Below are 15,857 nucleotides of genomic sequence, written 5' to 3'. Positions count from 1 at the left end.
AAAACAGTTTATGGTCTAGTAGGATTTGTCACATATATTTTTTATAGAAAAGATGAGCCCATCAAAACCCCTAAAAAAAAAAATTGTATGGTCCATCATTAATTTGATTATTTTGATTGATTTATTTATTAATTAATTATTTAAGAGAACCGGTTTTGTTGTAATTGCAAGGTTCATGGATTTGAACTACTGCAGTACCTTTAAGATTCGTGTCTTAAAATAACTTTTTTAAAAACTTTATTTATTTAATTTTTGGGATGGGCGAGGAAGGTACGGGCCACGTACGCATAATCCCACGAAGCTGTCCAATGCCCAGGGATCTTTGACCAAATCAGCAGCCACTTCAAGGAAGACCGTGCACCATATCTTCCCCCCTTTGCTTTGAGATCCGTGCACGTCTCCATCACTGACAGAAATTGTTGTTAAAAATAATTATCCAAGGATTCCATTGTTAGTGCTCGTACACCGAGAGCGCGGACGGCCGATCAATTTCCGGCGTTGGATGGAGATCGGACGACAATGACGAGGAGGAGACATGTCGGGGGACGGGCCACGTTCTGCGGGACAAGGCTTGCAAGTGGAACCCACCTCGGGTCCACCGTTGCGTGCAAGTCCATGTACTCCACTTGCTTCTTTTTTTTTTTTTTAAGGTACGAACTCGAGTGCTCTTTCGGATCCGAGATTCCAATTACCTCCCGGGAACACGATATCAGCCGTTGAGGCTAAATCATACAGTTAGTATTAGTTAATGGGTGTTGTCATTCCATAAAGGGCAAGCTGGGATTTGATTTTTGTCACGGAAAGCCTTGATTTGATTTTGATTCCTTGTGGATGTTTTCGCATAGGCAAGCTTTTCGTGGTAACTGTTGAGAGTTTCATTCCTCTTGTCTTTTAAAAAAAATAATAAAAAAAATAATAAAAAAAATTATGCGAATAAATAAATATTGCTACGAATCCCAAATAAAGTACTAAATTAAAAGAAGAGAAGAAAAAAAAAATTATGCCACATGGCATGAAAGGATTGGTGTGATTCCTGAGATGGGGCACCAAGCCACCAACGCATTTTATATTGATCCCAAATATAGTACTAAAATGAAATCAAAGATAAGAAAACATTGCTAGCAACATGATGGACACAATTCATAAGTATTGATTCAAATGATGTATAAGTCAAATAATCCAAATTATTTTATTATCAAAAGCAATGGTAGATCGGCGTGGAAGCACACTTAAATAACACAAAAATTATATTGATTTTTAAAATATTTTTTCTTAACTTGATCATGGTAACTTGATATTGCTCGGATGAGATCATAATTTTTCCAAAAAAAAGATTTTTTTTCACTATTGCTAATATTATTTGATTCTCTTCTTCAACTTTCTGGCAATGTAGTTAATATTATTGAAGAAAATTATACAAGATTTGCAGCAGAACTTGCGAGCCAAGCTAGCAAAGTCTCTTGCCTTGTTTTACAACAAGAGACCTGTGTTCAATATTATCCTTGTTTTGATGTGGCTGAACTTTCACTTGTGCAAGTTTTGAAAAAACAATATATCTTAGCTAAGATACCAATTCTCTTGATATGGGATTCTGCCATACAATATTTTTAAAATTTTAAGCCTCTTTAGTATGCAAATGTAAATTAGTTTATCGAGATATCAGTAAATAAGATATCAATGCACCCTATAAACTTATTTCAATTTTCCATCTCCTGCATTAAATGAATTATACAAGAACTTAATATCATATAAATGCCCAAACATAGTGCTTCATTTTCATTGTACTGCATCAACTAGAATGTCAGTACCTAATTCTTATATTTCAAGCGTGACAATTAAATATCTTGATATTTTCAAAGTTTCTATATATTCTTTTTTGGTTAAAATTAGCCCAGATCTAAATAGATCCAATCTGCGAGAAAAAAGAATTTTCTCAACTCACTTTACTCAAATCTATTCTAAAAGATTTAGTAAAAGATAAAAAATTTGATGAAAGTACAGTATATATCTATTTTTTAATTAATAAATAATAAATTGAGATACATAGCTCTTATTTATGCTAGTGATCGAGGTCTGTCCTTATAAAATTTGGATCAAATTTCTCTTCCCATTCAAATAGAACTCATCTTTTTCAAAATAAACATGACTAGTGAAAATAAATATAAAAAAGCTAAGATTCTATATGAGGTAAATCTTGGCTCCTCTATCGAGTTTTTCTTCAAATGCTTTTACCTAATTCTTTTTAGATTGAGGTATACGTTCGGTCAAAGCTTTTTTCAAATAAAAAAAATTCAATTTGACCGATCCATTTTAGGCATAAATATTGGAATTTAGGTCTAATTGCTCGGTGTACCACACCCTTTGAGATGCATTGCCACATCGTAAAACTCAAAAAATTATCAAATTTAGAAAATAAAAGAATTATCTCAATCAGACATCGTACAATCAAGTTATATTCTTCAGAAGTTTGATGCACGATTTGACTATCCAATGTGATAGATTTTGCTCCTAAATTCTATTTAGCTCTGTCCATAATAATCAAAATAGTCTGTATCAAGTCTGATGACCTTTCTAAATTATCGATTAATTTAAATATTAGTCATCAATTAATCTAGCCAATATAGTAACATCCAAACTTTATGTACCATCAAATGGTTGCTCATATGGATCAACCCTTGCGACTTAGGCAAGGAAGCAAGGATTCGACGATAGTTGTAATAAGGGACACTTAAGCTAGATGAAAAGGAAAAAAAAATAAAGCAGAGGATACATGAGCTGATGAGTACCTGTCACGCCCCCGCCTCTGCGAGGCACGTGAGGCACCTAGTGCCCATGTGGGGGCCACATGAGGGGGGAACACGGGGCTCCCCTGCCAGATATTGTCCGGTTCTGGGGCTTCACGCAAGCGTCCTTCACCCCTCCCCGGTTTTGTTTTCCACCCAAAACGCGTCTGCAGGATTAGGAGACACCCACCTCATATGCCCAGGCTCTGGAACGAGTCTTTCCGATGTGGGACTATTGGGCCTCACACCCTTCCCACTATCGGACAAGAGCCGTCCTCAGCTCTGATACCAAATGTCACGCCCCCGCCTCTGCGAGGCACGTGAGGCACCTAGTGCCCATGTGGGGGCCACATGAGGGGGGAACACGGGGCTCCCCTGCCAGATATTGTCCGGTTCTGGGGCTTCACGCAAGCGTCTTTCACCCCTCCCCGGTTTTGTTTTCCCCTGCCAGATATTGTCCGGTTCTGGGGCTTCACGCAAGCGTCCTTCACCCCTCCCCGGTTTTATTTTCCACCCAAAACGCGTCTGCAGGATTTGGAGACACCCGCCTCATATGCCCAGGCCCTGGAACGAGTCTTTCCGATGTGGGACTATTAGGCCTCACAGTACCTACGAGCAGTTGTGCAGCAAACTGGGAAACAAATTAAGGTCGCACCGCGTGCACAATTATGACAAAGTCCTTAGAAAGGATAAAGATTTGGAATCGAGTCGAAGGAGCATGAAAGCAAGGGGGTTGATGAGGGTGACACATTACTTATAGTTTTTTTTTTCTTCCGAAGATTATATTCTTCTAAATTGAAGTTTACATAGTTCGTGAGAATTATTTGGATAAAACATATAAAGGGAGGAAAATTTACATGCTTTGCAATAATTATTTGGATAAGAATAGTTTACCTTCTTGAAATGTTTAGTCAAAACTAAGATGATTAAATAGACACTGCACGGAAGAAAGGATTAAAAAGATGGCAAAACATATTGTAAATGTAGCACCATAGTTGACTCTATGGTTAATTTAAACACTGGAAGTGTTTTATAGAATAGTTGAATAATTCTTTGAGACATTATATATATGCTTCATAATGTTTTGAATGTTTTAACATGAGATGGCTTTTTCCTTTGGGTGTGCAAAATTTTCCATCCTCTCTGCCAAATTTCCATGTCAATGAACTTGTGCCCGAATCTAACTAGAAATTTTCCATCTTGCATGCAGATGCAGATAATATTATTTGTTCATGATGAGAATTTTGACATGGAATGCATGGTGATTGCTTTGATGGATTTTTGGCATCTAATGAAGGAGTCCACAAGTGCCGCCATAGCCAATGGTGAAGATGACGAAATGGTAGCAGCGGCAACAAACCCAAGTATTATAATAGAGGCAGAGGCAATAGTCGTGGTGGTGGTGATGTTGTTGATAGTGGTAAAGTTTTTGTTTTCGAAAAATATTAAAAATATGAATTTTCTTATTTTTATTTTTTAAAATAATAAAAATATTTTTTTAAAAAAAATAAAAAATAGTATTATTTTTATAAATTCCTATATTTTTACTTTTTAAATAAACAAATAAAAATAAAAATGATGCCATGACCCTAAGTTAACACTCCCTTGTCTCCCCAAAACTTGTTTTTTATAATTTTAAAAAGCACAAGACAATTTTGGGCACTAGTCAATTTGCTAGTCTATGCAGGGGGTGGGGGTAGGGGTAGGGTAAGAGGGAGGGGGTGCGAAAGAGTACTTAGGACCTACTAATATTGTCTCTATTTCCCATATCAATCCCTATCTGCCAAAAAAAAAAAACAAAAAGAATTGAATTGAGTGGTGATCAATATTGGCGGCCTTTACCCATATCAAGCAACAAAGTTGCCCAAACCAGGTTGGTTGGTTGGTTGTAGTTTCAGCTGCATAGGACTTAAGCAATAACATGCAACCCTCATCCATATTTGATCCAATTTAATTTCAGGTCAAGGCTTAAGATATCATGACCCAATTGAATTACTAGCATTCTGCATGCTTAAATCAATTTGACTTGATCTAAATCGATCCATTTCGAACTGACCTAATGGTGAATCACCACAGAGAAATAAGGAACAACTAGAAAGAATTTGTTTCGCGTCCATGATCGTCAATCCAGTACAATCCAAATAAAACACTTGGCATATGATCCAAGCCAAATCAAAACCTTAACCTGTCCACAAATTGGGTCTTCCAAACGATTGAAAAATTCTTGACCCAAATCTGGCTGAAACCAACATCCTTTGGCTACGGACCTATGGCTCAACCATGCGCTCCATCTTAGGGTGATTCCACCAATTCGACGGTCCTGATGAGCGGACGGACACAAGTATACAAGCATTAACGGCTACGCCAAGCCGATCCGCCGGCTCGGAAGGTCGCTTCCCTTGTTATATCTAACTCCATGCCCTCTCGAGCCGAGACCAAGAGCGGCTAAAGCCACAAGCCGGCTAACTTCGCTAAACGACAAATTTCTCAACATGAGCTTCCCTAACTTTACCGAAAAGTCCGCCGTCAAACCAATCAACGTCCATAACAAACTTTAATGTTAAATATTAAATAAATAGATTAATATAAAATTTAAAATTAGAGAATATTTAATTATCCAAAAGTACAACTCTTCACCTGTTAAGGAATAATAGAGTACAAATATAAATTAAATTTGGTGATAACTCATAAGTTAGGTGAGTTTAGATTCTTATAGTTGGATTTGGATTTTAGTTGATGGATAAAGCCTACCTATCTTTTTCTTCTTTCCTGTGGGCTCAGGGAATAAGCTCTAAAGCGATCGGTTTGCCTTGTAGGACTCACTAATCCAAGTTTGCTTGGGATTGGGGGTGGAATACTGAATTCTGGAGCAATAGATCTTTTTGATTCTACTAATGTTTTAGGCTTATCTGTGCGAATAATAAAATTGAAAAATCTCGTCTTCTTTGCACTAGAACATATAAATAGATATATGGACCTAAGTTTGTCATTGATAAATTTTAAGGTTCGCCCGGTTAGATGGTTGTAAACTCATTAGAAAAAAAAGTAGTAATTCAACTTAGGTCTTTGCTTACCGAGTAGTTCTTTGTAGAAGCGAAGGAAAAAAATAACCTCAACTCGATTTTACAAGCATTGCATGAGTTCATAAGTGGAGTTTCAAAGACTAATTGGGTAAAGGACATTAATATATTACAGAGTTTCTTATGTTATTACATATTGATATAACTCACTCTATGAACATCGTACATGTGATTGTTTTCGTAGCCTTTTAGTGTGGATATAAAGGTGTTTGAAATAGACAACAATAGAGAAGGCCCTTAAATTGTGCTAATACAACTCCAAGATTTGGCTCGACCGGCCATAAGCTGTAATATTTATCTAAGAGTTGCATCCAAGCTACCCCCTGTATTAGGATGTACATGAGTAGTACAAACTATACTCTAGATGAAAATTTAAATTTAAAAGCCACGAAGGTTAGGTTTATAATTTGCTCATGTATTGAAATCTAGCTAGTGCGAGACTTGCTACCATGGTTCTTCTCAAATAACAAATCAAATCAAATTTAGTAATTTTAGTCTCAATTTGCTTCTATATTTTGACACGCAAGAAGCATGATATGAAAGGTGATGACACCGATGTGTAGCATGGAAAGGAATCATTTTTCATCATTATTTGTATCTTATATGAGATCCTATCTATCTTCACCTATCTCGCTACATCAAGCAAAGAAAAGCCAAATTTGTTCATAACATCTTCATAACAAAATTGAAACATCAATATTATTGTGATAAGACCTCCATGGAATCCTATGCAATCTACAGGAAAAACTCACCAAACAATGACAGGATGTTAACCCATAAAAACCATCTCTTACCTAACAATTAAAAAAGGACCATATCTTAGATATGTTCCAAGCCTTTTAGCTTAGATATTATATATAACGTTCGACCATCCTCTCAAGTCTCACCTTAAAGCAAGTGCCTCTTGCCTCCGCATTCCCGTCCAAAGTTTCTGTTCCGTTTTTCGCAACAGCGCCATGGATGGCCGCAACTCCATGCCTTTCGGCGATGATGTAAATTCTATGACATGTCAAGGGCATATTGGTCAATTCATCCACACTCATTGCTATATTAGATTTTGTCGGCATGGTCGGACCGCAGGACAAAGATGATGAATAACACCAGCAGTGTTTTCAGGAGAGTAATATATTTCTACCCCAAAAAAAAAAAAAGAAGTGGGGAGTGGTATATAATGCAATAGGTCCTTCAACCTGTGGTCTTTCCCTTTCCCACCTTTAGCTTTTTCTTCCCTCCATCTCTCTCTCTCCTCTCTCTTCTCTCCTTTCTCCCTCCCTCTCTCTCTCTCTCTCACTCAATCCCTAGCTGAAGTTTTGAGAAACTCTCTCTACATTTGGTTGGCTTTTTTTCCTATCATCACATCTAGATCACTTGTGGCCTAGGTCTCCTGCCAAAGAACTATTAACTTTGGAGCTGGGATTGGAGAAGGGAGAGAGTGGTGGGGGAGATAGAGGGAGAGGAGAAGAGAAGGATCTTGGGAGGGGAAGATGACTCCACCTAACATGGCAGGCCAGTTTGGAGACACCACTTACACCAAGGTCTTTGTGGGGGGGCTGGCTTGGGAGACCCAAAGGGAGACCATGAGGAAATACTTTGAGCCGTTTGGAGAGATCCTGGAGGCTGTGGTCATCACTGATAAGAACACTGGAAGATCCAAAGGCTATGGATTTGTGAGTTCTTATCTTGCTTTTTTGCGCTCTCTACTTTTTTTTTTTTCTTTCTCCTAGCTAGGCATATGTTTCTTGTCTAGCTTTATTCTATGCGCGTATATATTTCATTCTTCTTTGGTTTATTGCCTTCATTGGGTTACGATTCTACTATTCTGATATGCCTAGCTTCTTATCTTTTACACGAGATCAAGGTGTATATGAATCAAAGCAAGATCTATGTGGGGTTTGTGCCCCATGGAATCAGGATTTTTGATTATCAATGAACAACAGTTCTAACTTTTCCGTAAAACTTAATTATTTCTCCCTTGTATTCCTAGTTTAGAGATATCAAGGGAGGAATCGCTTTAACTTGCTCTTTCTTTCTCTATTTTAACCATCTTATAAATTAGGTCACATTTCGAGAGCCGGAGGCTGCGATGCGGGCTTGTGTGGATCCTACACCGGTGATCGACGGAAGAAGGGCTAATTGTAACCTTGCTTCTCTTGGGATTCAGAGATCTAGACCAACAACACCTCTCCATGGTAAATAGTTACTATTGACAGATACTCTCTTCTCATATATATATATTTTTTTACTTGTACTATTCATCTCATTTAACTTCTCAGGTTCAGCATTTATATGTATTCTACGTTATTTTCTATTTTTAATGGTGATTCCGAGGAATAGATTATAGCCTGGTTGAGATCCCATGATGCTGGGAATAGAATTTATCATCTTTAACAACAGAAAAAAGATCTCTTTTGCAACTTCTGTTATCTTTATTCATAAAGCATGGGGGAAGTTTCTCACTTCCTCCATATTTCATCAAAAAAAAGAAAAACAACAGAAAAAAGTTTTTTTTTTCTTTTGTTCCTCGATAATTACTATGAAGTAGACAAGCCATCTATTCATGAAAGCCTCATCTTTTATTTCATTCTTCACATACTACTTTATGCTGGCCTTCCCATGGTTCTATGGATTCATGTGCCATTAAATTTGGATCCCGCATCAAAACTCTAATCCTGCATTAAAGATATGTCCATAATCATTGTTCTTTATGTTGGTCTAACTAATCTCTCTCTCTCTCTCTCTCTCTCTCTCTCTCTCTTTGAAATATGTAGTGCGTAAACGTTAGTAATTTAAGGAAGCATCAGAAGACAAGAGTAGGATAATATGATTATGGAACAGTGGTCTCAAAAGAATACCATTCCTTTTGAGAAAAAAGTGGGAAAACAAGCATGTTAGTTAACCTAGGAAGTCGTTCATCACTTTGGTTAGTAGAATATAACTTAAACTGCAAGTGGCAGTATGCGATCTATGTATTTTATTGTCTGCGCGCACAATGGTGTACTCAGACCACTTCTTTAGCTGGTCGAGGTACCAAGCTTGTCGCCATGACACTGTTGGTCTTTTACCATGGATTCTTGGCTGTAAAAGAGAAAGTTACCATGGTTACTATGTTTGTGTTAGAAAATTAGCCGTTAGTAATTGTAACTATTATATCATCTTGCAGGTGGAAGCAGAAACTTTAGGGTAATGAAATCTTTTCAAGCAGGCCTTCAAGGAGGTTTGGGAACAGCTTTTCCATCGCCTGCCACCTTCCCTCATTATGCCATCCAACAAGGGATTCCTTATAATGTCTATGGGTAAGGGCAGCTGTAAAGAAGGTTGCATGTATAGTATGTGTCACATGCAAAGCACGTGCACGAACACTTCTGGCCCCATGCCATATGACCATGGTGCATCTCTCTCTCTCTCTCTCTCTCTCTCTCTCTCTCTCTCTCTCTCTCTCTCTCTATTTCACACGCACACACCACATAGGTCATGATACATTTGATGCCTTATGTGTCAAGTGATGGATGTATCATGGGTGCTCTCTCTCTCTCTCTCTATTTCACACGCACACACCACATAGGTCATGATACATTTGATGCCTTATGTGTCAAGTGATGGATGTATCATGGGTGTATAGGTGTCATCTAATTCACTCCACATGCTCCTCTTTTTCATTCTCTTACTAAAGCTGGCGCATGAATGGGCACTTGGGCATCCCTTTGGCTCTTATGCCTTCTTTTTCGCACTTTCGTTGTTCCATCTCTCTCTCTCTCTCTCTCTCTCACGCATGCGCGCGCGCGCAGAGCATGGCATTGATAATGCATGGATGGATGCATTGCATCAAGCACAAGGTGTTATGGCATGGATGATAATATTGTTCACTCCACATGCTTCTTTTTGCCATCCTCTTATGATCAAAGCTGACATTTATGTATGAGGTTCCATTACTGACACACACGCACACACGAGTTCACGAACATGATACATGATTATGGATCCTTTTTATTTTCTCCCCTTACATTCATGTGCATGTATGGACTTGATGCCATGCACATCAACTGCGAAGTATTTGTGTTTCTGATCTTCCTTCTCTTTTCCTGCAAAATTTCAGGTACTCTTCATATTCCCCAGAGTATACTTATCCAACGGTACGTCCCACTTGCTCATTTCTGCACTCATATAAATATTCTTTTTTGTCAAATGTATAGATATAGAGAAGCTTCGTATCTATTATATATATTCTTTCTAGGACTCTGCTATGGTTTTGTTTTTCCTCCCAATGAGAAACACGCGCACACAGTTTCCAGGTAACTTTCAGATGTGAGACCAAACGATGCCTCTCCCCCTCTTCCCTACACGAAGCTTCCGTTCTTTCGAACACTTTCGTGTAGGATAAGTGAACACATAAACAATATATTTATATGTATTGGTGACTGAAGAGCATTACCCGGCCATATATGTTCATTTTGACCTATAAGTGTGTGGAAGGCAATTAATTAATCACTCCTAAGCTAGCTAGTATATTTTATTTAGCTCTATTTTTATCTAATTAATCCAAGAAGAAAGAGCTTTTGAGAACAAAACTTTTTTCTAGTTCTTAGGAGATGTATAGAAAAGAAATTACCAGAGAAGTTGTAAATGAAACAGCTTTAGTTGGACCTTTCTTGTCCTCCATTATTCATGAATAGAACTCCTGTGCACAGATCAATTCTCCTAAATGCACTACTTCTAGATCAGTCATTATTTGATAAATATAATGGAATGCCCTTTAGAAATTTGTCTACCATCCATTCAAAGGTAGTCTTCATGTATCTTTGTTAAGTCCCCAGTGTAAGTTTTGTACCCCAGACCCCCATAACTTGGCCCCTGCTACATTCATGATTACAATGTAATGAAATCTTAGCCTAACAATTTTCTGGTGTGGCTACCAGAGCTATTACAATGTGTATGGAGGGGCAGCTGCTCAGTATCCATTTTATGGAGGGGCAACAACTGGGCTGGTGACTGGAACCACTGCATTCTACCCATATTTCCAGCTCGGTCAGGGCGGAGGCACCGCCCCTTATCCTCATGGCCAGGGCTATGGTGTGCAGTACCCACAGATGTTTCAGTACTCTGCAATGACCACAACTGGGTTCTTGGCACAGCATTATGGAGGGCCCATGTCCCTTGCACCAAGTCCTCAGGCTCAAGCAGGTTAGTGTACAATTTCATGCCACTTGAGAACGCTGTTTCTTAGTCTTTTTTCTTCTATTGATTTTTCTTGAAGCTAATTTATGTCCTTCAACTGTGGTACTAATATCTTTAACAGTGTCTTTTGCTCTGAAACAGGCATGACCATGGCTCTCACAGCTCCAACTCTGCCAACTCCAACAGCCCATCACTACAGACTCATCCCTACTCCCCTCACTGCATCAATGTCGCCGGAGCAGCCCTTGGCTTAACCATGGTTTTTTTCCTTTCATCTCTCATCCACTGTACTTTCTTCCTCTCCTCATTCTCGTTTCATGTGTCTCTGTCCATCTTTCCATCGCTAACACATGCCCAAGTTTACACCTCAAGGTTCCAAGGTTTTTTGGTCTACAGAGGCCAAAAAAACCAAAAATTTCAAGCTTGGAAGAATGCTCCAAGTCCCACAGATACATGTGGTGCTACTTGGGCAGTTCATTAAGCTTTAGCCCTGGGATGGGCTTAAAGCATCTTCTCCCCAAGGTGGGGTGCCATCTTCATTCTTCAAGGACAAAGGGTCGCCAATCTCGGCTCCTCATGAGCCGAGCACCAAAAAAACCCTTCTAACCCCATAGCCCAAGCTGGGCTTGAGCCAAAACAAACCTAACTTGGACTTCAAGATGACCATTTTCAAAGAACTGATGGTCAAGTCTCTTCGAGTATTAGCCTTAGGTTGGCTTATCTTCCCTTACCCTCTGCTAAGTACCTCAAGCTTTAGAGGTAATTTGGCCAAAAATCCATGGGCAAAGGCAAGCCCTGGACCTTGTTCCAATCTTAGCCCTTGCATGGGCTAACTTACAAAACCTCATGACTTTAGTGAGCTGCTTTCACCCACCATGCGTCACCTCACCAACTTCACCTAACAATCATATTAAAATTAACTGCAACCAACCACTCCCCTTACCTAGGGAAAGGTAAGGTGACTTAACCTACACTCCTCTCCTATTAGTTTTTCTGTGTACATTCATGAGGCCAGGCTCCAAGGGGGGGTTTTGGCCCCACGGAAGGCGGGTTTTGAGGAGGGCCAGTGTTTGTTTTTGGCACGTAGCTCTACTTCCTGCCCCCTCTAACATGGGATTTGAACTCCACATATGGCTGTGGCGTTCCCTCCACCCTTTAGGAAAGTTTAGTTTTCCCGACCCAAAGGACCCTGGGGAGATATTTTTGGTCTCTTGGGTCCCACCTCCTCTGACTCTCCTCCAATACCATGGTTAGGTCCAGGAGTCTCTCTCTCTCCCCCCACCCATCCCTCTCTCATGTTCTCATATGCTACTTTAGTTTCAGGGAGACTTTTTGATACTTTGTATGCAATTTCTCAGAAGTGGATTGTAATAACTAGGCATGCTACTTTAGGACCAGCTGATGTCACTTTATTTTCCAAGTCATCACAACTTTTAGTAATATTACTGAAGTAGTTGGAGGATTTGTTTTTATCTTTAATGTCCATATCATGATATCATCTTTATTTTTCTTCCATTATTGCTTGAAATTGCTAGAGGGGATTTGTGGGTGCTGGTGGGCCAAGTATTCTGTTTGCTTAGCTCGGAAGAAATTATATCCTGTTTGCTTAGCTTGGAAGAAATTATATCCTATATAGCATGCACCATATGGCCGTCGAAGCCGATAATCACAGCCTCTAATTTTTGTAGCGGTGCATCAAAATAGGTGCATGATAAATGAAGCCCATAGAAACAAGCAGCTATGATTGGTAGTGTATTCAGTTACATAGTGCATGCAGTTTGAGGTATAATTTCTCTTGGTTTGGCCCGATCGAATTGGCTTGTAACATGGCTAGTTCATCGATCTATGTAGTATGGCATCCAAGCGATGAAACAAATTAAAGGGATTGGGTTAGGTCTTTCCTTCGTGTCGGATCATGATTTCATGTGTTATCATGCCTAATCACATAGGATCACATATCTCAAAGCGGCTCCAACTCTAGTGCACTTCTTTCTATGCCTATCCAATTCTTGATTTGATAAATGAGCTGACCTATCATTCCATGTAGTGCCCTTGGTTCCCATTTATCTAGGCTATGTGGATGACTACAACATGCTAAAGATCCTGTAAGAACAGAGGCACCACTAGGGTAAATGTAACATTGTACCCATTACCTCATCCTATGCTGTGGAGTACATAGACCCTCAGACTGGGCTTTGGTTTGAGCTCCAACCCAACATGGACTTAGCCTTACCAAATTAACCTAAATCCAAACTGCAATAATAACTTGGTTTCAAAACTCGGACGAGACGGATTAGGTTAACCAAAATTAATTCATCAACTTGTGAAGTTGATATATGTTAAAGTAGTGTTCGAACTTCTATGGCTTCATTAAGCATTAGGACAGCTATAGTTTCATAGTTTTTTTTTAAAAGAAAATAAAAAGATCGTGAGAGAGATATAACAAGTTAGATTCAGCATATCTTCGATTCGCTAACATTCACATTCTTCATATTTGGTTGAATAACCCACGCTAACTATATAAATTTATTTTATTACAAATTTGCAACATGGGACCATAGATGTTCAAGAAAATAAAAAATTGCAAGGACCGTTGAAAAAGTAAACGATGCCTTTTTTTAAAAAAAAGAAAAGAAAAAAAAAGAAAGGAATGGGGAAGCTTTGTCTCATGATCACCAATGGTTATCAAACTCAAATGGGAAAACCACATCAATAATTTTTATCGACCAATCAGGTGTAGCAAAGGAATATATAGCCATCAGAATTTAGCAATCTTGGTTGACTGAATAAGTCGAAAAGGAGAGATAACAGATATTATGATTTTCATGTATGGATGAGATTCAATTTATTTGTACCATTGTCTTAAAATTGAGACTTAAAAGAATCTAAAATCAATAGGCACTTGTGACCGAGGGTGCTAGCTAGCTCAATTGGCAAGTCACTAGATGTAAGATGCTAGTGATTTGGGTTTAAATTCCACCCTTGCCTCAATTTTATTCAATATTTTTGAAGCCATGTATGAGTGAATTGGAGGAGAAAAGAGACAACTGCATATAATTGAACATAGGAGAGAATGGAGGTCCACACTCAACATGATCAGGAGTTAGAGTAAGACCCAAATATAAAGATCAACTAATAAATTGCAGGTTTTGTACCCTTTGCTCTTGAGAATCTACCACTGCAAACTAGTTTACTAGCCTTCTTTTCTACTTTATTGCCTCCTTTAACTACTATCTGCCCTTAATATTGAATAAGCAGTGCTTAATGGGAGTGGATCTTCTTAGGTGCAGAATTTGCACCACAGACAAAATATTGGATTGGATCCATGTGTAACCAATTGAATCCAATGGTTTTGATAATAGCAATCACTTCCAAGCTCCCAAAATTTTCTTTTATGTAACGAAAATTTGGACTCTAGAATGTGATTCTAAGGTGCTTTGGATGTTTGTATTTATCATCCATGTGCATCATGTATGGTCTACTCTACTTTAACCATTGTTAAAGAAATAAATAAACAATTATTCTCTCTGCTAGAAAATCATGTTTGGTTTCCTAATTTTTTTCTTGAGTAAGAGCCATGAAGTTTCATATTCGAAGCATGTAAACAAACATATTTATAATGACTTTAAACCATGTCTATGAGCCAGTCTGCATAAGAAATGTATTTGTCACTACGAGGAAATAGTCTAAAGATACACGCAATCAAAAAATATTTTGCCTTTAAATTTTATTTATTTATTCCTCTTATGCGAAGGCTATTGATGTATCTATTTTATATCACAAATGTGTAATACTAAGGAAGTTGTATGTTGATGATAAAATAAATTACTAGAAAATTAACGGTTTGCTTTCTTTTGAATAGTATTTCTTATGGTATAATTTGTGTTAATCAATTGATAAAGTCTAAAATTGACAAAGCCTGATTGAATTCCAGGAAGATTATAAAAGAACTATATTCTTTTCCTAAATATATATGGATAAATGCATGTTGTAGTCAATGAAGATATAAAAGAGAATATAAAGTATCTTAATTTTTATTGCACTTGAGAAACCTATTACATCTTTTCCTTGAAGAAGGTATTCCTGGATATGAAATTTTCATGAGTTACCTAATGTTATATAGGATGCTTTAAAATTTTGGATTCTCTCTTGTTTGGTTTCTAGACTATACAATTCAATCACGCATGTTGTAAAAGGATGATGGTAAACTATATTACCACAATTCACCTAAAAATTTGAAGAGTCCAACCACCCCCACCCCTTCAAAAAAAAAAAAAAAACAAAAATCCAAAAAGATGATCTTGTTTCTATGCAAAATTGCTTGTGAAATATTCTTAGAAACACTTCATAGTATTCAATATATAAAATTTTAATAATAGTCATAACAATCTTACAAAGCACATCATTTTTAAGGAAATGAGTTACATCATTTAATTTAATTGACGAGATAGAAATAACTAATTAATTAGTTCACGACAAAAATTAAATTCCCTACAAAACTAATATCTTTATATGTGCTTTAATGCATGAGATTTGAATGTCAAAACGACAAAAGAAAGATTTTTTTTTTTCGATAGAGATAGTTATTTTTTAATGCTCGAAAAAAGGTGCAATGAGTGAAGGTTCTATGAGATACCTAGCAAGATTATAACATCCATGCATGCATACACGTGGCGATACTCAATTATACAAGTATTAATAAACAAAAAAGCTTTGAATTCATGAATGTCACCATTTCTATATTTATCGGCATTATGAATACTATATCTTGTAAAAACTTGTAATTTAATAGATATTTTTGATGAGAATTAAACATGCACTA

The 15,857-nt window shown here is 37.7% G+C and overlaps 1 protein-coding gene across 2 annotated transcripts; it reads left to right on the top strand.

Moving 5' to 3' along the window:
* Nucleotides 1-7,046: 7,046 nt before the first annotated feature.
* Nucleotides 7,047-12,520, top strand: LOC103704799 (RNA-binding protein 24). Of its 2 annotated transcripts, none has more exons than XM_008788240.4 (6): nt 7,047-7,530; nt 7,920-8,052; nt 9,024-9,156; nt 9,957-9,993; nt 10,777-11,041; nt 11,177-12,520. In XM_008788240.4, exons 1-6 carry the CDS (start codon nt 7,348-7,350, stop codon nt 11,287-11,289), a joined length of 864 nt encoding a protein of 287 aa, XP_008786462.1. In that variant the 5' UTR covers nt 7,047-7,347; the 3' UTR covers nt 11,290-12,520. The 2 variants fall into 2 exon arrangements, with proteins under 2 accessions (XP_008786462.1, XP_008786463.1); XM_008788241.4 differs by having other exon boundaries at nt 7,049-7,530; nt 11,157-12,520.
* Nucleotides 12,521-15,857: the final 3,337 nt, after the last annotated feature.

The sequence above is a fragment of the Phoenix dactylifera genome, chromosome 14, assembly GCF_009389715.1.
Source record: "Phoenix dactylifera cultivar Barhee BC4 chromosome 14, palm_55x_up_171113_PBpolish2nd_filt_p, whole genome shotgun sequence".
NCBI lineage: Eukaryota > Viridiplantae > Streptophyta > Magnoliopsida > Arecales > Arecaceae > Phoenix > Phoenix dactylifera.
Note: the sequence above shows the minus strand (reverse complement) of the source record. Positions and strands in the feature narration are given on the sequence as shown.